Below are 26049 nucleotides of genomic sequence, written 5' to 3'. Positions count from 1 at the left end.
CTAAGACCTGATGTACTCGTATCTTAGAGAAGATATTCCAAATTAAAATGTTTAACAAATATAGGTACTAAAACCTTCAACAGAAAATGATAAGAATTGTAACTACTATCTCCTAAGTCCGTTCCTTTAGAAACATGTAAATGGGACTTTATAGTAAGATAATTCTTATCTTACTGTATTAACTATGCATACAGCCATGGAACACAAAATTCTACATGACCGGACCGCCACCACTTATCGACGTGAACTTGAAAAGAGCGTCACATTATTTTGCAACTGCCTCAGGTTGCCTGTTATGTTTATCAGTCGCAGCACCTCAGCCTTGCGAGAAAAAGTTAAGTGTTTGTCAAGTTATACTCGATAAGACACGATGTTGCTAAGAAACATACTTCAAGCGTGTTCTCACCTGCAGCGAATGTATAATAACTTCGTAACTACGTCCGTGATACCTTCTCAGATTTGAGTAGATCTGATAATTCATAATAAATACCTATTAAATAGAGGCAGGCCAGGGTTGACCTCTTGGCGTACGTTGAGCACGTGAATGTAAATAATGTGCAGGTCATGAACAACCGACGTCCGTATCCGCTTCTGTCTCAACACAGTGGCCATACCTTGCTGCTCAATTTAATTCCTTGGGTTTTCCAAAACTCCGAAGCGCATTTGCTTCTCATCCTCTCAGTGCGAACTTACTTCTTCTCAAGAGGTAATATCGCAGACATCTGTACTACAATAAAATGCCTCCACAGTGATAATTTTCCCTAAATTTCGAGTAACATTAATAAAAAAAAATAGTTCTTGTATGTTTAATAAAGTAGGTATCAATTATGCAATGCTTGGGAAAAGTGGCATAAGTCAGTTTCCACAAACATAAAAACGGTAAAGGTATCCCCGTCACACGTAATTGGGGGGCATGGGGGTAGAGCCCCATGCTTTCCATGACCTCTGCACTAGAATTAGGTGGTGTGGTCGGCACCACGCTCTGGCCGCCTTTTACCCCCGAGAAAGACCCGGTACTCAATTTTATAGGAGGCTGAGTGAACCTCGGGGCCGTTCTGGAAGTTTGGCAACGAGAAATCATATTTTATTAATTTATTGACCGAACATCTGCTCGCTTGGGAAAAGAGACATAAGTATTTCTCCCATTAGGCCTACAATGATTCATACAGAAGAAAATCAACTCTCCAACCAGGAGATTAACCGTGAAAGGAATGTGCTTACTATTGCGTCATCTATTGGAGCGAAGTAGATAGATAATATTACCGTTATAAGTCAGTTTAAAAACATGCGCTCTCCTGCATATGTTATTTCATGTATGGAGGGATGTAAAGACTAGGAGAGTAACCGAGATCAAATGTTGTAACTAGGGTAGTATAAGTATGTGCGTATCAGTGTTATCTTTGTGGTTTGAGAGTTAACCAATGGAGATGAGTGTACCCACGTGTGTGACCTTATGACATCTTATGACAACATTCATTCACAGTATTACTCCGCTGCGTCTCATTCCCCTGAGAATTTCTCCTGGTTGGAGTACAGTAAACCAGTGTGAAGACAGCTTTTTTCTTCTCTCGTAAAAATTAACATTTTTTACCTGTACCACTTTTCCCGAGCACTACAAAATTTTCGTGGCAATTTTGCGATAAATATGGCTCGTTATTTTCGTATGAGCCATAGTGGGCCAAGCGCCATTTATTAAAAACGGAGAAAGTAAGAGTTAAAGGTAAGTGAATACCGTAGTTTAATGAAGATTGACATATCATTTAGTTTTAATATGCATACTTTATATTACTTGCTATATGTTTCCATTCAATTATGGTAATAACTTCATTTTAACCTTTGTTTTCTACGTCTTTAATATATGGCGCTTGGCCCACTATGGTTCTGAACCCTTCATTTATTGATTTAATTAACCTGGTAGAGAATAGGCCATCAGACCTTTTCCCCTCTACCAGATCTAGGTGAAAAAATGGGGTGAAAAGGGTATCTTATCGAGTCTAGTTGGAGTCGTTACAAACAGCTAAGTTCTGCTTGAATGACTTCAGCCGAAGATAATCTTCAAAACGCTGAGAATCATTAACAGCAATGGAAAGGTTCAATCTATACCTCTTCCAGACAATATAGTTTCCTTCTCAATCTTTCACTTCAACGTGATCAACAGTGTACAGCGGTAGTGACCATGATAGTTACATATTAGTTTCCATAATAATAATAATAATAATAATAATAATAATAATAATAATAATAATAATAATAATAATAATAATAATAACAAACATTTTCGTGTTTATGGCGTAAAATATGACAATTCACAGAAATAGCGCAAATTAGTTGTAGACGTACTCATATAACTACAGACTACAACTCTCATGCATATCTCTTTCGCAGTGAGAGAGAGGGAGAGGGAGAGGGAGAGAGAGACAGAGGGGGGGGCTCTGTTCAGTGGCTGTTTAGTTCTGGGATGTTTGTAAACTTTAGCGATAAGACATATAAAATGAGAACACAAACAATTCATTGCACATAGCTCTGTTTAAGAAGAGATTTATTAGTGCGGAAACTATACGGAAAAATAATATGTAGGCCTACACCGTTCACTTGACGCTAGTATCCCAAGGAACCGTTTTGTAGGCTTGTGGATATGAAAAAAGTAATAAAACTGTAGAAAGTGTAGCATAGTAAATAATTATATCATCGTAAGAAAGAGTTCTTCGAATTTTAACTGCTGTTAAGTTTCAAGGATATCTGTCAAAGATAAAAATACATTAATAGGCCTCAATGGTTTTAACACGGTTTAATTACATTTTGGATCAGCCTACTCACTCACGAAGCTTCTTAAGTTTTCCTTCGAATGAAGGACCTCGAGTAATATCAGATAGCGAAGGCATTTTTTTTCACACTACCTACAAAACAGGTGACGTGTCTAAACCTCCGGTCTATTATCCACCTCGGCACAATGGCTTCTCTCAAATTATTCTAGGAAGGACAAATAACGAGTTACCGAAGTTAATTCGGACAATAATACAAATTCACTCCCCTATAGTAGCGGTTACCTGTAATGAGACTGTCCTCATGGCTTCTTCCAGGAATGTTCTACATATCATTAAAGCTCTTTGTTGCTAGATTCTTTAACCTTCCGGAGGAAGGATGACAAACTATCACTAACGTATAGCCTTCATTGCTTGCTGAAGCTCTTCAAGAACTTGAATAAACTATTCCAGTTTTCTTTGGTTATCGAATATACTGTATTTAAGACAAGTCTTTCAGTTACATTATGCTCCTGTACGAGTATATAAAGATAATTTTAAGTGCATCAAAACTATATATGTAACATATGAACAATATTATTTACAGTAGTTATAAAAATGAAACGCATAAAAAGTTGCCAAGAACAGCAAAATTAGGTAAAATTATGTAATTTATTGTACAATTTGCGTAAAAAAAAGCTTTGCTACATTCTATATCAATGATCTGGTGTAGCTTCACGTCACCCTTTTCTCTTGAAAAGAGTGAATCCCCCTTTGTTTTCTTTTTTACTGGTTTTTTAACGACGCTGTATCAACTACGAGGTTATTTAGCGTCGATGGAATTGGTGACAGCGAGAAGATATTTGGCGAGATGAGGCCGAGGATTCGCCATAGATTACCTGACATTTGCCTTACGGTTGGGGAAAACCTCGGAAAAATTCCAACCAGGTAATCAGCCCAAGCGGGAATCGAATCCGCGCCGGAGCGCAACTCCGGATCGATAGACAAGCGCCTTAACCGACTGAGCTACACCGGTGACCCCCCCCTTTTGTTGTTTTCAAATGTTTGAGCTGGTGTGGCAATGTTCATTTTGAAATGTAACTATTCAAGTTGCTTTCCAAAATGTCAAAATTAAATTGTCTTGTATGTACAGTACTTTCATTTCGTCTGTTATTCAACTGCTGTTATCTAAACTAAACTTTTCCTTAAAAAACGTTTGAAATGACCATCACTTCGTAATATTCGACGTGTTGTTTTTTTTTTTTTTTTTTTTTTTTTTTTTTTTTTTTTTACTAACCGGTACTTCATTATTTTGTACGCATCCTAGCCAAGTTCAATGTAGACTTTATGTACTGAATTCAAATTAAAAAAAAAAAAATGTTACGACATGTAAATATCTAACTATAAATTTAAAATCACAGTTTCTGAAAAGGCAAAGAACTGAACGGATCAAGGCTAAAATCTGTAATGACGTCAATTCCAAACAAATTCATATATTTAGAAAAACATTTAAGCGAAAGTGAAAATATTTAAAAAGCGAAGTTACAAATTTTATTCATTCTAGAAATGAAACTCAGTAAAAATTAATGTCAAGATTTGAGATGGTGTATGGTTCCTATCTAAAGAATTCTTAAAAGTTGGAAGGGGAAAGAGAACAATATTTTATAAAAACATATACCGCTACAGTACATCCAGTGGATGTGAAATAAAAAAAAAATATTAAATAAAATACAAATTGTAGACATTATATACGTATTTCTTCAAAACAACAAATATTGCACTAGCCTAGACCACATAAAAATTAAGTTAAAAGCAGGAGCAGCTCGATGATGCTTCGGTGGGGTTAGTGCCTACAGAAAATTAACAGGCTCGATCTTCTATCACACTCACACAAGCACGCACGGACACACACACACACACACACACACACACACACACATGTACAGTAGTGGCAAAAAAACCGGACAGACCCTTGTAGCTTATTTCAGAGCCTTGTTCACTCAAGAGCACGATAGATTGGTAACTAAGACTTCCGTGGTTCGTATCCTGCCTGGGAAGGAAATTTTTTTTGTTTCTTATTCAAATTTATTCCCAATACTTTTCGATTCCCGCGATATTTTACTAATTTATTTTACCAGCAATTGAAAAGTATTGGGAATAAATTTGAATAAGGAACAAAAAAAAGTTTCCTTCCCAGGCAGGATTCGAACCACGAAAGTCTTAGTTACCAGTCTATCATGCTCCGGAGTGAACAAGGCTCTGAAATCAGCTACAAGGGTCGGTTCGGTTTTTTTGCCACTCCTGTAGGGGAATATGGGGCAGGACGGGGAAGGGGGGCAGGACGAGGTATAGCCTCTATCTTCCCAACAAGTAGTGCAATCTACCGAATTTTTTTTAGAACTTCGTCAAATCATGTAAATATATCATCACACGACACTTACTGTCATTCCTTGCATCTATTGTATGTTATTCGGTTGCTGCATCATATTGTATCATTCATTTGCAACTTTAAAGTGTTCTCTTGTCATACGTAAGTAGAAATGAGATTTATTTAGATAATCTATTTTAATATATTATAGAGTGCTTACCTGACTTTTAATTCCGAAACTTTCTTAAATTTCGTGCGTTATTTTTCCTGCCAATACCTCATAACTTAGAAAATTGTGACTGTGAGGCAAAACGGGGTGGGGCATAACAGGGCAGTACCCCGTCCTGCCTCACGTCATATTTAATTAAATTTCACCTCCTGTAATGGGTTGTTCGTTCTTTTGTTTGTCAGAAGAAGGTTGGATTAGATGCGTATCATGTCTGAAATGGGCTCACAATTGTTGCGCAGGAGTAGACAGTGAAGACGTGGATGCCACGCACATTTGCGTATTTTGCGAATGATTTTTTCTCAAGTAAACTTGTAAAATGTTGTAGTATTCACACTTTCAGGATATAATTTTTGTCACTTTTCCCATTTAATTATTACAAAAAATAGATACCCCATTTTGTCCCATACGGGGCAAAACACACATTTCGAAAAACTAATTTATTTTAAGGTTATAATGACCGGATTTCACTCGAAGTGCATATTTTTTTACTTGTTTACAGTGTAATAAAAGCATATGTCATAAAACCCATACATTTACATTATTTGATACCAAATAAAAGCATTCAAACATTAACTACCCCGTCCTGCCCCATGTTCCCCTACATAGGCACAAAGTATGCAGAAAACTACTTTCGATATTTGAAACGCTATAAACGGACTTTTCGGTGAAAATATTGAAATCAATTTTTATATTATCATAATACTTTCTATGTTTTTATACTGGGAAAATAAAAAATACGGAGACAGGTAAAGGTTAACTGCAAACTGGAATCGAGTGAAGTGCCTATTCCATATAGAGCACAAGCAAAAGAACAAACACTTCGTGCACGCTGAGCGACATCTGCAGATAAAGTATAATTAATATAACTTGAGTGAAACAAGAGGAACGCCGGTCGGTCCCATTCCCACTTTTCGTTATCAGATGAAAGGTGCTTAAAAAGCGAAACTGAGCTGTCCGGGCGGGTCGGCGCGACACGGTTTACTTCCAGCTGACCCGACCTCCTTGGTATTCCACCTTTATGAACACCCTCCATCTGACCTTAGCGAGATAATTTACAGAAAATGGAACGCGTTCCACTTCCACACGGCCGCACAATGAGCACGCATATCGCTCGTTCACTCGCAATACGGAGCATTACGCAGCTTTCTTTCAGCACGTGCTGATCGCTTCAACCTGGTTTCCACCAATCCGCGCTGGATACGGCCACACCGCGGAACTGAGGTTCCAGATGTGGGCGTTCAAGAGCAGACGCTGCGCCGCGAGGAAACCGGCAATCAATACGCATATCACACATCACTTTAACAGCGAAAGAGTGACTCAACAGTCCACGTGAGAAACTCGTGAGATACCGCAGAATATTTGTGAGATGCCTACCGCATAAATTGGTTTTGTTCAAGATATATTTGAGACATCTGCTGGTCTAAAGCATAGCATTCATTTTGGCCCTCGGTTGTACAATGCTTTAACTAAATTACACCCAGAACTTCTAACATGTAACCTACTAACATATAACAAGAAAATTAGAAACTTGTTAATATCTTCAATTTGATTAAATAAATTTATAGCCTATGTGTATGAATTAATCAATCTATATTATATTTGTATTCTATAATTTTGAAATATATAGTCCTACCTTTCACGTGCAATATTATTCTTCTCTAGTGTTAATATTATATTATATAATTCCATTGCCGCTGTAATTTAAATTTTAGTTCCTATTTTATTTTACTTATTTATTTTTATTATTTTTTTTATTTCCTATTTTATTTTATTTTATATTCTCTTATAGGCCTATTAATATTATATCTGAACTGCGACCGAACACGAGCGCTGCTCATTCGGTCTCAAATTTTGTTAATACTACTGTATCTCCTTTTTTATATTGTTTGTATTATTTTATTTCTATTTCCCTTGTTTGTTTGTTTGTAATTATATTCTTTATTCTGTATATTTAAATTTAAATAAATAAAAAAAAATATTTAGATATGTACCATAGAAAGTGACGTCTAAATATTTGTGAGATTCATTCCAACCATGTTCAAAACATTTGGGAGACAGCTTATCGTAAAAAGTGCGCAGTCTGTCGATTTTCTGAACACATGCAATATGAAGTACCAAGTTTAACCATTTTCAAAATATTTCTGGTGCCATATGAACTTTGTTTTTTGTTTTACTACAGCTACATGCCGGTACTTCTGTTGTAATTTATATCATGTAAGTTATTGTGCCCTTATTTTGTTTTTCTGACGAAGTCTGTGACATCTATATACAGTGTTTTTTTGGCTAATAATAATAATAATAATTATTATTATTATTATTATTATTATTATTATTATTATTATTATTAAATCTCAGGTGTTGTCTCAGACACCTGAAAGTAGACGCTATTGCCTATCATTCTCAATGAGTAATAATTTTGACTCACAGGAAATGGAATTCAATTGTGTAAGACTTGTAGGGTTCTAGAAAGGTTCCACTGCGTAAGCCTATGACTACTGATACTACCACTGTATGTATCTAAATTGTGGACATCAGCAAGAAACAAAAACGAGATAATTGGGAACCATTACAGGATAAAAATGTGGATATAAAAATATTTCTTATCAATCATAATATAATTTGATTGATAGGATAAAACTGTATATCTCGAAAATTTGAATTGTATATAGGTATAATAAAAAGGATTGCAATAGATATCGCTAAGGCAATTACTCCATCTAATTTGTTTGGGATTGATCGTAGAATGGCATATGCAAATGGTGAATCCTGCTATAATAGCAAAAACTGTTCCTATTGATAGAACATAATGAATAAATCCGGAAATAAATTAACACGTTTATATTCACAGGGAAAAACGGCACCAAAACAGATTCAGATTTAATTTTCAAATGTTTACTTACGTATTACTTTTAAACTTCAGTGATAAAATTGACGACTATATTCCAAAAAAAAAAATACAATTTCAAGGCAAAGAAAATGGAAATTGGTGCAATTTAAATGCCGAAACTTCAAAAGATCAACTGGCCTAGGAACACATTCCGTAAGAACGACCATCATGATGATGGGGACGATTACTGCGGTGCTAATGTTCTTCATAGGGGGGGGGGGGAAGTAAAATTTATATAAATACAACAGATTAAGTTCTGAACTACCAACGAGATTGTCTAAGTTAGGCGATAACATGACATAAATATGAACATCAAACTAAATTTCAACTAAACGAACCTTGTAGACATTTCACCTAATTAGCACACTTACAAAAACAAATATGACGAAGAATCATGTTTCAGAAGTTGAGCATCCTTTTATCGCCTATTCAATTCCGTGAGGAATCTCCAACCGAACTAGTGACTGCAGGGGTGCACAGACCAGCGTCCTCAATTGCATGACGCGATGGGTTCTGCAGAGGAAGGCCATGCACAATAACCGTCAAGGCTCGATTCTCGGGAGCGTATATGTAGGCCGGCAGGCGATATCGCGCCCTTGCAGCGGACAAGGGCTAGATTTCGCTTCCTCATCGCCCAAAATCACGACTTGAAGTCTATGCATGCCTTCCCTATGGCGCTCCGTAACACTTCGTAAACTCTACTCGACAAGAGAAAGGAAGACCTATGACTTTTTTTTTATAGTATGGGCACAGTCTAGTTAGTATATACAGTCACGAAGCTTGAGTTGTTGAGGGTACTAGGAACAATAGACTGTACCGATACTATTTCGCATTGTCTGTAATGAGGCGATAGTAGTGATCCTAGTGGTTAGCTACTATCTATGGATGCATATTCCCTACGTATTGAGCTTCGTGACTGTATATACTGAACTGTGGTATGGGACTAGACACAGTTTATCGCTGAATTAAGGAGCTATCTTTGTCAAATCCAGTAAGCAGAGCATGCTGTGATTGTTTACAATGAGAGATTATATTTTCTTCGAAGTGATAAAGTTCGCGTGCTAATTTAAATGGCCTTGTATAAACATCCACAAACATAAAAACAAAACCTAACACCTACACAAACATAACCTAACACAAAAAGCCGTGATCCTCCAAACAATGTCATAATATTCTCAATGAAAGTATCGAAGAGGACAAAAATGTAGAAAACAGACTAAATCTAGTGCAACACAAAATGTACACTTTCGGAAACAAGATGACCGAACCTGATGCCTAAACGTCTGTCTTGCTGTACCGGTACAGTAATCCGTACCTGAACTTCATTTCCTTTCATTGTCTTATCAAAAATTAAGATGATTACCTCTGTCATTTGAGACACATAAATTTCAGCTGGAAAACAAAACGTTTAACACCAAAAATACTCTTCGAAGTTAGTGAAACATTTACCAAAGATTCCCACACTTACAAGAACACAATGACTGTCACAGATTAATCACGTAATCCATCAACAACGGCTTTTGTTTTTTTTTACAATGTAAACAATTATCATTAAATGGGCACAGTTATTTTGTTTTTGTGTAAGTTGCCGTGGTCTACTATGCAAATTTGTCAAGTCGGCGATGAAACCGTCTACAGGCTACTGCTCAATCCGATTTGTCTCGACGAATGAGATGATAGTCTCGAGAGATTGCCTGGATAATATTAAAATTAAGTATAGCATACTTCATACTTCTTACACTAGAATATTAAATTACTCCACAGATTATACTTAAACGAAATAAAACAATTTTCCCAGTTTTTTTCGGACTGACGAACTTTCATTGTGTAAAAGTTATAAACCGTCCACTGTATTGAGTATGAGTCAGAGTTTAGCCTACTTACAATCACACAATTTGTATGACATCTATATCGTTTGGCAGGCGGTTTGAACCTACATCTGTCATCTGTTTTTGAGAGTGCATACCTGGTACAGTATCCTTCTATTACAATGCAATCCCGGAACTTTGAAATAAACGTACGCAATACACATAAGTATGTATAATGTGTAAAACTTTATGTTAAAAATACGAGATACATTAAAATTTTTGGCATATGTGCATTTCATAAATATTAACCTAACTAGAGATAAAAAACGAAAAATACACGAATTTACTTCAAATATAGCATTAGCTCCATTAGAATTGACTTCAGCATCAAAATTATATTGGGAAGCAAGAAGGAGAATGGAGTTCATCCAAGTTCCTGGGCGTTAGACTACCACTACTACTTCAAAAAGATACACCGGTCAAGAAAGGGAGAAACCGCATATCGTAGGCCAGCCGTGGCGAGAACGTGACTCGCAAGACATTGTGGCTCGCAGTGATAGCTGTGCATTTCGCTTCCTTCAAAACCTCCGCCAACCCCAACCCTCTCACTCACTGGAGTCGAACTCCGTTCCATTTGTATTTGTCTCTGACCTGCGAGTGGCATAACTCTCTCTCGAAACCATGTACGAAAGTTCCAAGTAGGATGGGAGGACGCATTTTTTTTTTGCTATCAATATGATGAGAATATTAAATGTATGATTTGTTCACAAGTATTACGAGGAAAACGGTTGTATAACATAAAACGGCATTATACTACATGTTACTGATGAAACATTAAAAGGTTAAGTGTTATTGTTGTTATCGTTATCATCATCATCATCATCTCTGTGCGTCGACCCTTTTTCAGCAGATATACGAATAATGCGGTTAGCTCTTCAATTTGAACTCACTGATTTACTATGTGATGTCAAATGAAAGCTAGATGTAAGCACTTGAGAAATGTTGAACTTTCAAATCTTTGCCAAAAAATAAATATCCGAAGCTTCGTTCTTTCGCTTGCTCTTTTGAAGCCATGTTCACTACAACTTACGTTTGTGAAAAATTATTTTCAACAATGAAAATAGTAAAAACCAAATTTAGATCACGACTGACAGACAAATACCTTCGTGATCAACTACGACTGGCAGTAAGTAACATAATTCCTAATTTTGAAACGTTGTCGCAGAGACATTCTGAAGACAGTTAATTTTAGGTTGTGATATTGTTCATTTCTTTCTTCGTTACACGTACTACATATTAGTTTGTAGCCTTGTACTGTATAAAGTTATATTTAAGTGCTTGACGTAAGGAAAATGAAAATTCGTTAATAAATCAGACAGTTACTTCACCTCCCCTTCGGGTGCCCGCCTCCCTCCATAGGTACTATGCACGTTGCAGGTTACACAGTGGCTCGGCGCACGATTAAATTTTCGCCACCGCTGTCGTAGGCTAACCAGTATGCTAGGTAGGCCTACTTCGAAAAATGAACTCTCACATATGTAGTATGCAAAAACATGTTAATATGTAGGAAAAACTAAGGAATTAAAAGTGCCAGCAGGATAGACCTGCCAAGGAAATGCAAACAGGACGACCGGAGTTTGGACATTCCTAATCTATACATATTTGCAACCATTTGCTCAGCATATTATGTGGTAGCCCCCACTTCAAATCAGTACCGTAGTAGAGCTTCGTTATGTAAAATGGAACGATAAGTAAGGAGACAAATATGGTGTAAAATTCAGTACTCTTCCGTGACCCTTTCAATGTGAGCCTTAAATCTCCCAAGTACGAAGTGGAACTGATCACATGCTTGTTCGTGTATTAAGCTAAATGGCCTTTTTTTTGTCAACTATTGGTTGTATAAAACCAGCATGTGATCTTTATTATACGCTGAATACGTTTTCATAATATCAATGCGCTTCGAGCTATGTTATATTTTGTAATAGCAATTACTCTGTAAAAACAGAAAATATACACAGCAAATGGTCATTGTGTACAAATGTATGCATAATTCAAATAAAAGAAAAAAAAACGTAAAAAATAAAGTGATTTATTAAAGAGGTACAGTCGATATTTCCGACAATATTGGGATTTTTCCAATTATCTAAAGGAAATAAGCTGTTATAATCTTTCCTGTATCAATATTTCACAATAAATATATTATAAATTTATTTTGTAAAATCAATTATTCTTTTGTCACTGTTTTAAAATATGGGCAATGTTGGTCTGCTGCCCTTGGACATGAATGAATGAATTAGGTATCTAATGGCAAATGTGATTACAGGCAGAATTTAGACAAGTGTTTCTCAATCTTTTGATGTTGATGCCCTTCATTTCCTCACATTAGGCTTGTAGGCCTAGTTAAGAATGACCTCATGGCCAGAGGTATAGAGTAGAATGTAGAACGTATGTAAGTTAGTACTCGTAACATTAAATTTGAAATATCAATTTAAAATTAAAATAATTTGTGTTTTATTTAATAGACGGCTGTTCAAATTTCCATAGAAATTATTATTATTATTATTATTATTATTATTATTATTATTATTCGCAGCTTCCCATTAACTGGTCTATAGTCCCCAAGTTGAGAATCACTGATTTACACAATCGCAAAGTTTAAACACGTCCTTGACTATTTGCTATGAATTAACATACTAATAAAAACCAAATTATTATTATTATTATTTTTATTTTTATTATTATTATTATTATTATTATTATTATTATTATTATTATTATTATTATTATTATTATTATTATTATACAAACAGTGTATCACTCAGATCCCGAAACAAGCTGTTCGCTGACAAAGTGAATTTCTCTATACGAGCTACTTACGTAATCGAAAAAGTGGTATTTTACCTACCAACAGACTGCGATTATTTAAAAATTGTTTTGCAATGTATTCTCTCTTTGCTGAAATAAATAGGCCTAGCCTATTTATGAAATGCAAAACATAGTTTAACAATGTTTTTCATCCCATCTTAAAATACATCGTTGGCTTACTGTTTAGTCAACTGTCCGAAGACAGGTTTGAAACCTCATTAAGTGACACCAATAAGGCATCACTCATGAGGTAACTAAGCCAGGCGTTAATGGGGTAGGGTGACCAGTTCCTTTCCCCCTCCGTTGCATACATCGCTAATTAGTAACATATTATACTAATCAGACATATCGTTGGCTTAAAAGTAGAAATACTGTATGTCCACTTTTTTTTTTTAACTTTCTGCGACTTTGAAATAAGAGTTTCTTGTTGCATACGTCTCATAAAAATAATGCAATAATATTATAATCGTTATATTAAGCTTAATAATGCCCCATGCCATTCAATACTTGTGCAAAATGAAGATTTAGCCTCGTACTATCAGTATATTACCTATGTTAATTTTGACCAGAAATGGACACAATATCTGTGCTTTAAGCCATCGACATAGTTCCAGAAGAATTACATAATAAAGGTAAGGAGATATCTGTAAGGTCGTGGTTAAAGAAACGATACGCAACATAGTTCTCTATATACAAAAAAAAACTGTTGGGAAATCAAGACGTTGCGATCATTAAGAGGCAAAGATGCAGTAAATAATATGACGAAATGTTATTATGCATGTGTAAACAGCGATAAGATGATTCCACGGATTCTTAAACAGCTCAGAAGACACGCAGCAAGTGGTGAAGACTGGTTTTATACAAAGGAAGATCCACTTTCCTGAGACAATATGTAAGTATGGGATCAATTAAAAGTCGGAAGGCTATTGAAATCGCTTAAACATGTTTACAAAAAACTAAACAAATACAAATAAAAAAATCCATTCACAAAATGCTTATTTATGCGAAAAGCGATTAATATAACAAACATTTTGTTCTTCAATCATTAGACTATTAGTCTCTCTTGCAAACTCCGTACAACATAATTTAGAATTTGGGGGGGGGGGGGGAAATTCTGAGAAAAAGAAATCTAGGCCTAACCGAAAATAAATTTTCGATGTGTTCCTACTTCGCAGATGCCTGCTTTAGATAGTAGCGTACTGTTACATTCTAGTTTTTTAGTTTGACTGCTTAAATGTTTAAGTTAGTTGGTGGGGGCGCAACTTTTTTTTTCGGGCTCATGGAGATAGTACCCCTAAATAAGGGCTGAGCATAGCCCTCAACGCAAGTAAAAGAGTTGATCCTGGAAAAAAAAATCGAATAACGTAACATAAGGCGCAGCAAAATAATTATCATGGATATCATTGCGCAAATGGAAATACGAGGCGAAGAGGAAAATATCTCGAATTAGCTACATTGTAGACGCATCGCAGTCACCGGCCGATCTGTTAATCTACAGTTCTATTGTGAGATAATGAGTTACTTTTATTAACAAATCATTTGCTGAAAACTCTTATACTAGGATTTCTGTCCAAGTTAAACTGGGAAGGGTTTATCATAGGAGTTTTTTTAGAACAAATATCAGTTTCGCTTCCTGACGTAGTTTTTAGAGAACTTCTGGTCGATAATGTTGAGCTATTTTAGATAACCAAGTGTCTTGCATTTCTGATAGGGCCTATGTGTAGTTTCAAACACGCGCGCGCGCATATCTCGACACTAATTAGGCCGTCAACATTATTTATTACAGTCTTACAATACTGGTATGTAATCATATGCAGTTCTGTCGAGTAGTTTGTAATTCCCTATAGATCTCAGAAACAATACTCCTGCCACTTCAATTAGTCTATTGTAAACTATAAAACTTCTTTAAAATTATAAAAGTGCTAAAAATTATTACAAAAGGTAATTTATCTTAACGGCAGACGGTACCGTTTCAACAATGGTGTTGTCTGGTCAGTTTCTCATGAATTACCGTACTCTTACATAAACATATACACAGTGTTCTGCAAAATGACAGGTCTTTCACTGCAAACTCAGCATTCTCCAATCTTCCCTTTTTCTGCCTTCCTCTTAGTCTACTGTTGGGAACTCTTTATCAAAGTTGAGGAATGCTATCCTGCATATTTTAGTAGTGTAGGTTTCAGTGGCTCCCAAATTTGTCTGAATTAATCAATTCTAACACAGACATCTCTGCCACTATGTAGAAGATTTCACATCATAAATAATGAAAATAAATAACTTGTTCAATTATAGCACTTTCTATTATTTTTTCCTTATTGTCAGTACTGATATAAGTCACAACCAGTTTTCGTTTGTTATTTTGAAGAATATTTTCGCACTCCAAATACCTATTTTTTAGCCTCAGTTATTTCCGAGATCTTTTTCAGCCTTATAGGTAAACGAGCACGTGGCTCCAAATGACCTGTGTTGGACTGGACGTCTTTCTTAGATGCAATAGAATGTCATGCGAAGATTACAAACACCATGGTTTTCAAACATCTTATGACTTGAGGTGTGTGTGTGTGTGTATAGTCACTCCAGTTCTATAATAAGATACATTTAATTACAATACGATAAAATTTACAAACTCAAAAAATTATCTGCGAGAAATCACACCTTGAATTACGAACAGTTCACCGACAACAATCGTCCAACGGACAGCATAATAGTATGAAATTAACAACTACTGTCCAAAGGTCGCAAACATTCTAATTAATGAACAATCGTACTTTGGAAAACACAATAACTACTGGGAATTGAATATGAGTTTATATTTAAATTTAAACCTTTCTGAAGTAGAGCATCGTAACGGTAATAAACTGCCTGCCTGTACGTTACAATATTATTTCACGAAGTTAATTGTTAAAATTACTTTTCCTTCGCGACATGCACAGGAACATTAATAAAATTGTAAATTATATTCTGTTATTGATACACTATCAAATAACAATGAAACAATACAAAATAACAAATGTCACAAAGATCTTTACTTCAGAATAAGAACAAACATTCATAAAGACTGCAAGTGGGGAATATATCAATGCCATGACCTAACCTCAATAGCACTTCTGTTTGACCCTCCAATTGTGGCTACCAACCAAACGACAAAAATGTAACAAAAGCTTTTGCGAGGCAATACAGATACAAAACCTTGAAGATTATGTTGGTAGCATTGATACATGCCGATCAATAAGGAAGATGGCGAAATTTCTGCGAAAAAAAAAGACTATCTTCGGAACAATAGGAATATGATGTGGATTCAAGATACGTTTAATTTAAATGAGAACGAGGAAAATTTTCTTCCGAATACATACGAAATAAATTTACATGTTTTCAACAATTTGCAATATACAAAATTACCCAACATATTTTAAATTTATACTGCAAACATTTACATAGGACAATGCATCAAACGTAATGTCAAACTGGATTAATATCTGATCTGGACGAAATAGATACGATTGCTGGTAATTCGGTATTTATGATTTGAGATTTAATTAATGGTGCATGATAACTGGAACATTTGTCTACGAATGAAGACCCTTTAAAACCTCGCCTAAAGCCTCCGCCACGTGTGGTAACACAGCCTTGTCCGACATGTCTATGCATTCCAGACCTCGCGAATCGGTAAAGGAGGTCTCGACCTCGATGAGCGGTCCTGGCTACAAGCTGTTTCAAAAACATACATCCTAAGGTTCGTGACAGGATGTCATCGATCGGAGCAAACTCACCGTGCCAGCGCCATTTCGGCATGGGATCCGACGTGATGGGATCGATACTCCCACAACACAAATCACAAAACACGTGCCACCCGTCAACACATCACACACTGTAATCCGACACAGACGACCACTACACACCACGTCCTACAACGGCTCTCGGAGAACTGACTGAGCGACAATCTCTGCCGATCGTCTGCCAACTGCTGCACGCTCACTTCCCCCAGACTGCCGACTTCCTCGCGAGGTCAGCCACTCGGGTCGACGCTCCACGAGAAGTGTCGAATAGTAAGATATTGTCTCCTCCACGTGTTCAACAATCCAGCAGAACACCAGAGGTAGACTCAAAACACAAGTCAATCAGTCTCGTTTACAGGAATGTGTTATTAATCATTACATTCTTATTTATACGAACATTTTCATCCAAATTATGTTATGTAATCTTTAACCATGGTCGTTTTCACTTTCTGCAATGTCGTTGTCCTTCTCTTCCTCTTTCTCCTCCTCCTCCTCCTCCTCCTCCTCCTCCTCCTCATCATCATCATCATCATCATCATCATCATCATCATCATCATCATCTATTATGAATCATCATTCATCAGTAATCTTTTCGAAGGTAATCCTTCCGTAAACTTTTATTTGGATTCTCTTATTATTCTAGACACTACTTTTGTTCGTCCTCTGCTTTTTTGAAGAAACATCTGTTTCCAGTTTTTCTGTGTTGAACACATGCAGAACACATCACAAATGCTAATTACACCTACAGAGACATCAACACAGACATGGAAATTCTACACATCCAACCAAAAAGCCAGAAACTAAACACATTAGAACAATACGAAATATTCAGACATACAAATGTTAAAATGTTATGTTTTATTTAACGACGCTCGCAACTGCAGAGGTTATATCAGCGTCGCCGGATGTGCCGGAATTTTGTCCCGCAGGAGTTTTTACATGCCAGTAAATCTACTGACATGAGCCTGTCGCATTTAAGTACACTTAAATGCCATCGACCTGGCCCGGGATCGAACCCGCAACCTTGGGCATAGAAGGCCAGCGCTATACACAACTCACCAACCAGGTCGACTTCAGACATAGAAAAACACATGCAATTCAATTATCAACACACAACTCAATTTCAGAATACACACACTCTTTGAGTCCACATTACACTACACAAACACACCCCCACAGGAAACAAAACAAAAGGCGCCAAGACCAGCAACGACCAGTTCTCAAGAAGACCAATAGCAGGCCGAAACATGTTAACCAGGTACGGTACAATTTAACACGAGAAAGACATATAATACATATTCCCATTGTTTATTGCTTATTTTTAACATTTAAAATAATGGTCAAAATGTCGATTACTAATTTTGATGTAAGCACTGCAATGGCGTATGAGATTTCGCTCTGCCGTGTCCACTGCATCTTCATACACAGCTGACTTAACTTACTATCCTCAGAGGAAATAGTCGAGAGGGTTTAGGTCAAGTGACCTCGCTAGCTATGAGGTAGGACCTCCTCTTTCCAATCCAGCAAGGATGGTATGGGTCTAATTGGTGGTCGTGAAATGCACGCAACACGCTACTCATCACACGTAAGTGTCAGCACTTCCTCCTCTAAATCTGGTGTGTACATATAACTTTTGGGACCACGTTGCAAAGATCCGGTTCCTCGCAAATGCCAATATAAAGGAAAAAAAAAAAAACGTTTCTGGACGAGTGTTGTCTGCTGGGATATCGTTGTGTAAAATTTTCCAAGAAGTTCCCCACAAACAAGAAGCATATCTGTCAGCTTAGCAAAGGTGTATCCCACCATCTTACTAGCGAGCTCAATGAACCTCGGAAAACTAATTCACTTGTCAGAACGTTGTTTTTAAACATGGAGAGTAGATTCGACAGCTCCACCTTGAGAGCTTCACCAGAGCGGGTCACGTCAGGAGCGTACATCGGTCCCCTACCCTTCCCGCTTCCCTCTTACAAGTTGTAGCTAATATTTTCTATGCTGACGTCACAGACCCCAAGTTCCCTTTATCAATATTATTAATTAGGGCAACCCTCTTTTTCCGGTATAATTTTACCAAAGTTAATAAGATTCATCGTGTAAAAGCGCAAGACAAATATATAAACCAAGAAATAAGTTAATTCAAAATAACAAGACTCCCAAACTAAAGACAAGAGAGGAAGAAGTGATTACATGGTTGATCGTAAATTCCAAAAACGCTATGTAATTACAAACTGACAGGGAAAATAAATCAAGAGGTGAACAGATCATTGTTAACAGAAAGAATATTAACATAATTCAATATTTTAATATTATAATTTCATATTTTAATACTAAAGATTTGGTAGATTTGTTATATCCTATATCATATATACCCCGATTGTTCTGCGTTATAGGCTTTGATGGTAACAACTTTTGTCGGGTTTACTATGCTGCCCTTTAGTTGTTACATAAGGAGTCACGTCATAACTCCCATTTGAATTGCATTAGCGACTGTATTGCCATCTCGTGTTCGTTTACGACGGACGAATGGCGATCCTGGCGGTTGTTCTCTTCAAAGTGCAACCGATTGTAACATAGGAATGAGCAATCTATATGTGATCTGGGGTTATGGGAACTTTCTTGTATTAATTAACAGTGTTAAAAGTGAGAAACCAAGATGTATAGCCTATATACTCGTATATATTAATAGGCCTACATGGTTCACGCTATTTTCGATATATTGATTTCCCTGACTTTCCATGACTATGAGAAATTTTCCCTGACAATACAGATTTTGGAATATGGTTCTGTAAAATTTTTCCAAATATGTATCATTAAATTTATTGAAATCAGAAGGTGATAATTTTTTAAGTTTAAAGAAAATAATTAATTGATACCATGCAATTTTGTTGCATTGATTTTTTTATCAGCCTCCACCATCCCCTAGCCGTCCAATGCTCTCCTTGTTATTTTATTATTTGTTATATTTGACAAAACATTACATATGGACATTATAAATTAAGAACAAAACAAAGACAATTGTTTTCATTTTGTCCTAGCTATGTACGTACAACGTAAATGCAAACAAATCAGTAAACCTAATTCAATTTCTTCTTCTTCAGCATCTCAATCTTTGTTTTTATGGTATCTTCTTTAGCTGTTTGAAGTTTTACTATCTTTCTTTATTCTTCAAGTTTTTTTATCCCCAAGGAAAGTTTCTTTTTTTCAAGTCATTTCTGGTTTTGTTTTGATTCCTTGAGATATTCTTCGTATCTCCTATGAGCACCCCTTACGTGTGTTAGCATTGTATGGGTGATAGGAATCTTTTCTATGTTTTCATAGAACCTTATTGCATTTTCAAGTTATTTGAGAAATGAGACTGTATTCAGTTAAGTTTTCTATTAATAAGTTTTTATTGACAGAAAACCCACTTTCCACTGTTGCATTTCCATGTGAAAAATTTAGACCGAGCTTCACAATATTCCACAACTCTAAGTAATGTTGGTTTCCTAACAGTATTCATGAAAAGAAATTGAAGGGTTGATAGGAAAAACAACCCATGTCAGTTTTAGCCGAAAATGAGATATTGGTACTAATGGAAAGCTAAAATCATGTGGCGTCTGTGTATGCTTAAAATACAAGCAATATATTTATAAAGCATTGGGGTATTTATACCTATACTTTAAGTTTCTTATCCTTTTTACATAACGAGAAATAATGTTTTTTCGCTCCCCTGAAAAAAAGTGTTTTTTTTTTTTGACATGGGTTGTTTTTCCAATCAACCCTTCAATTATCAAGTCTTGCATTTGTTCTACTTTCAAAAAAAAAAAAAAAATTCAAGCTAAGCTCAAGACCAAAATGGGTTTCCCCACAAACAGAAGAGTATTGCCCTTTGACTCTCTCTGCAACATCTGCAATTCTATTGTGAATATAAAATTCATATAGCAGCAATGTGAATCTTATGTTTGTGGTTGATGATAAATATGATCAGGATCCAAAGATTATAGTTCCTGGACAATTTTATATTTTAGAGGGCAATGTTTTTTACTTCACGTAAATTTTCTTTGTCATTCAGATTAAGCGAAAAAAAATTGCTCACTGATATAGGTATTTTACAAATCTTTCCATCAAATTTTGCAAAAGACTTTGTAGATCTGCATATAAGAATAGAGCAAGAGGGTCAGAGTTTGAAATTTTCTTAAAAATTGTTCTCTGCTAGGAGCGCACATATTATACAAGTCCCAAGAACCTTTGTAAGACTTGCTATTGTCTATATACGATCTTGTACTGGTTATTCTCATTATAGAAATATATTTTAGATTTATAAATATATATTTTTTTTCTCCCTGTAACATAGTTCTAGTAAGCTTATATTAAATTAATTTTCATCATTTTACTAGCTGCCTCAAATTAATTATAATTGATTGAATTAAATGAGCTCATAAATTAAGTTACTACTTTACCTTATAGGTTTATCTAAATTTAAATAAATATGTAGTCTACTAGTCGTTAAAACTTAACTGAAGAATATTGCTGGAGAACCTTTTAAGTGTAGTCTAATTGTTCGTAATTTAAATATGTATTATATTGATTAAGGCTGGTTGAGTGGAAGAGAAGGCCATATGGCCTTAACTCTGCCAGCGAAAATAAAATATTATTATTATTATTATTATTATTATTATTATTATTATTATTATTAAGTTGTACCATAGATTATGTAGAAGAGTTGTACCAGTGGTGTATCTCGTTGTAGTCAATGCCAGAGTGCAAATTAAGATTTCTATGAGAGAGGGATAGAATCCTAGCTAGAGAATACAATACATAAAATTATTATTATTATTATTATTAATATTATTATTATTATTACTAAACGCTTGGTCTCACTAAGTTGCTTGTCTTGCACCTTGATCATAATAATAATAATAAATATCTATCAGCAAGTTTAAGATAAGATGTGTAATTCCTAAGTTATTGATTGTTGTCAGCTTGCAGGTGATAATACATCAGTATTATTTTCTTTGCTTATTTTACACTTTATACAGTATACTGACATTGAGACAATTATATTTTGTGAGGGGGATAGTTATCCCTGGCAAGGATGTTAATATGAATTTATGAGAGGGGGATAACTTTCCAACAGGGGGGAAATCCCCCATCTTCCCCGTTAATTCGCACCCTGGTCAATGAACAGATGTATTGAGTCGAAAATGTTAAAATGACGTAACTGGTAGTCTGATATATCAAGCTACGTGTTGGCCGTGTGACTTGGTCAATATAACAGCAAGTCCAATGCAGCAGCGATCAGTTACGCATATTACGAGTACAAAGAAATTAACAAGAAACTCAAGGTTCCATGAAAGTTTACAATATATACATAGAACACCAGTTCAAACCAAAGGTCACAAAAGATAGACATGATTTTTAGAATTCATTTTAAATAATTGTAAATAAATTATGTGCAATATTAACTATTATAAATACGTCATATTTATGTATATTTGTGGATTTGTTTACACGGACTGAAAATGAACATAATGATTATAATTTGTTACCAAGTTTATACACATTTTTAATATTGCCTCTATACATTTATGAACTCTTCTACGTAATATTCCACAGCATAATAACCACTACAAGATCAATTTCATGCATACATAATAGGTTATCCTAAGAAAAATCGTTATAAGTTACGCAAATCATAAAAAAAAAAAAATCAACACGAAATTCAAGGTTCCACGAAAGTTTATAAAATATATACATAGAATACCAAGTAAACCAAAAGTCACAAACAACAACATATTCTTGATTTTAGCATTAATTTGAATTAAGTGCAACATTAACTATTGTAAATAGATTTATTTACACGGGCAAAAGATGAACACAATGATCAAAATTGTTAACAATTTACAGATATTTTTTAATATTGGATTATATAACTTCTGTAGATGTGTGTCACATAGTTACGTTTATCATACGTCCCATTTGTGCAACTATAATTATAGGACTTTATTCAAATTTTGATATCGTATAATTAGTTGCCTGATGATGCCATAAAGGCGAAAACGTTAACAACACAACCAAATTTATGCGATGTAATAACTACTTTAACATGTTACTTACATTTGTATGGTAAGTCATTTGACTAGCATAATTAATTGACATTGATATTCCTTAATCTAAATTTTCTATCTCTAACATAAACGTGGATAAGTTTTAACTCTGGAAGTAAACTATTACAGAGCAATGATTACAAAATCAAACTAGCGAAAACATATGCGTTACCAGTAATGCCAACTGTTCATCAGCTGAAGCGCTGCTGTGATTGCGACTTTCTTGGAACTTTCACCGCGCGCAGTGAAAGCGATCTGAAAGGTTTCGGTGAACTTTCTACGAGACTCGGTCTGAAGTGCTTAATCCTCTGTTACTCAATGTGCTAATCCCGATCCGAACCACGTGCATCTGGGAGCACCGGAGACCGGAAGCAGGGTTGCCAACTTATGAAAAATGTGATACTTCAGCATAAAATTGTCGTACATTTCTCATTTTACTATTTTTATAGATAGTGCGTACACATATTTCACATAACACTGCAAAAGTGGTTCACAGTCCTATTTATAATTTTACTAGTAAATTTTAGTTCAAATTAAGAATATTAATAATTATTGCTTCCATCCACAATACTATTTAACATTCAAACAAATCACCATTTCTTCATATACACTGTGAAATTCGTAAAGCATGCACGAAAATTACATTAAATTAAGGTTTATTTAACGACGCTCGCAACTGCCGAGGTTATATCAACGTCGCCGGTGTGCTGGAATGTTGTCTCGCAAGAGTTCTCTTACATGCCAGTAAATCTACTGATATGAGCCTGTCGCATTTAAGCACATTTAAATGCCATCGACCTGGGCCGGAATCGAACGCGCAATCTAGAGCAAAGAAGGCTAGCGCTATACCGACTGCGCTAGCCAGACCGGCAGCGTGCACGTTGACGCTTCATCAGAAACATCAGCATTTTACTGAAAGCCAGCAGAAATTTGATTTTTGACCAGCGGGACGGTAGATATTTAACATCACTTAATGCTTCAGCTGATAATTACGTCAAATTAATCCACCTGCAGTCGACTCAAATCCGACACCGCTATAATATCGGCGCGATTAGACTTCTTACTCCTACTGCGGTACTATTCCATTGATAAAAGATTTCCATTGCTGAATGTATAAGCCTAGATCATAATTATATACCCAGATAACTCGGCCTTATAGCCTTTGACGGTAACAACTTTTGTGAGGTTTATTATGCTGCCATCTAGTTGTTACATAAGGAGTCACGTCATAATTCCCATTTGAACTGCATTAGCGACTGTACTGCCATCTCGTGTTCATTTACGGCGGACGGGTGGCGATCCTGGCGTTGTTCTCTTCAAAGTGCAGCCGATTTTAACATAGGGATGAGCTATCTGTTTAAGAAAGCAGAATTCTTATCTCGTATTACTTTGACATAACCACGCAATACATGAAACCTAGCGCCGAAGATGACAAATTATGACTTGTATGGCAAGCGTAGCCAGTTAACCATCATATAGATTTTCAAAACATCTTTTATTCCTTTTTAAAGCATTTTTTTTTTCATATTAGTCAGCGACATACTTAATGAAGAAAACTTATCTAAAAAGGGACGAATTAAACTTTAATTTTATTTTAATTATTGACCAACATAAGTTCCAAAATAATTTTGTTTCTTCAGTAAAATAGTCGTACAAAATTGCGTACGATATAGAGTTCGGTCATACCTCGTAAATTAGTCAAAATATTCGTATGGGTAGACTACGACTATGACCGGAAGTGAGAGGAACGAAAACACTTCGCTAGTAATCGGCCACATTCGCCAGATGCATGTCCCACGTGTATCGGGACCTTCGTCGGCCTGCTTGCCTTTACACAGGGAAAAGAGGTTAAGGCAGGACCGAGGAGAAAACACGATACGCCACAATACAATCAAGAAATCTATTTAGTATTTGCTTCCAAAAATACGTACACAGTTTCCACGATGAAGACTCAGAGCCTTTGAAAAACTCGTGTGATAAAGAGGTAACAAGTGAGACTAGTCCTTAAAGGCGTTCGGATGTGGGTTCGATACCCGCTCAGACTGTTCATAAGGTTGTTGTTTTTTTGCCTATGTTTCCTCAATAATTGTAAGGTGAATTTCAAGTATACTCACAGCTAATCCGCGGACTCATGTCGCCGAATACCTTTCCTCTATTATCAATTCTTTCGACGCTAAATAATAAAGTAGTTGAAATAGTATGGTTAAATAACCTATTCAAAATAACTCCTACATTAAACGACCGACGGCGATTTCGTTTAACTATTTTCGTGAATAAACATGCCCCTTTTCACTAGAGTATATCCATCTATCGAAAGAAACAACTGCGTGTACAACGCGTTCGAACAGTTTTCTCGGAACAGGAAATGTTACTAGTCTTTTGTCCTCGTAATTTTTATTCGCATTATTTCCTTTCTATTCTATTAATTTGCTTTCATCTTTTTTATACACATTTTAGTTATTCTACGATATCATGCCATTGCAGTAGCGGCACCGTATATTTCTTTTTCGGGACGTATTTGAGTGAACAGAACTTAATCAGAGGTAATTCTTCTGCCTAACGCCCCAAACCATTTGAATTTTGGGAACACGATAGAGTACTACTTATTTATAACTTTTAAGGAACCAGGAGGTTTATTGCCGCCCTCACATAAGCCCGCCATCGGTCCCTATTCCGAGCAAGATTAATTCTCTATCATCATATCCCATCCCCCCCTTAAATTCATTTTAATATTATTCTCCCATCTACGTCTCGGCTTCCCCAAAGGTCTTTTTCCCTCCGGTCTCCCAACTAACACTCTACATGCATTTCTGGATTCGCCCATACGTGCTACATGCCTCCTCATCTCAAACGTCTGGATTTAATATTCCTAATTGTCAGGTGCAGAATACAATACGTGCAGTTCTGCGTTGTGTAACTTTCGAAATTCTCCTGTAACTGCAACCCTCTTTGTTGTTAGTCAATATGTTTTTCAGGAAGAGATATTTCTGAGAGAAAGGCTCTCTTGTTTACCTTAATCAATGTAACGCTGAAAATAAGAGATTCATTAATTTTAAATCTCTTGTTTTCTTTACTTAAACACGTCATAAATAGTTTACAATTAAACTACATCAGAAATACAAACAGGGAGAATTCTCGGTCTCACCTCCTCAAATACTATGTCGCTATCACAAATTCCATCGGTGCTAAATAAACTAGCAGTTGATACAGCGTTATTATATAACCAACTAAAAAATAAATAAATCACTAAACCTATGAGTTTAAAAACACTGTACAAGGAAATCGGTGTCCG

The 26049-nt window shown here is 35.8% G+C and overlaps 1 protein-coding gene across 2 annotated transcripts in view; it reads right to left on the bottom strand.

Annotated features, from left to right (window-relative positions):
* The window catches only part of rdx (BTB/POZ and MATH domain-containing protein rdx), a 277477-nt gene that overhangs the window by 127467 nt on the left and 123961 nt on the right, over positions 1-26049 (bottom strand). The window contains exon 1 of one of the 2 annotated variants that reach the window (XM_069820396.1): positions 16669-16825. The exons of the other annotated variant lie outside the window; for it this stretch is intronic. Within the exon in view, the coding sequence (XP_069676497.1) occupies positions 16669-16682 (14 nt within the window). The 5' untranslated portion in view covers positions 16683-16825. Of the gene's footprint in view, positions 1-16668; positions 16826-26049 lie in introns of those variants that run through there. 2 annotated transcript variants of the gene reach the window in all.

Source organism: Periplaneta americana, chromosome 3, assembly GCF_040183065.1.
Source record: "Periplaneta americana isolate PAMFEO1 chromosome 3, P.americana_PAMFEO1_priV1, whole genome shotgun sequence".
Taxonomy (NCBI): Eukaryota; Metazoa; Arthropoda; class Insecta; order Blattodea; family Blattidae; genus Periplaneta; species Periplaneta americana.
This window is presented reverse-complemented; position numbering and strand designations above follow the sequence as displayed.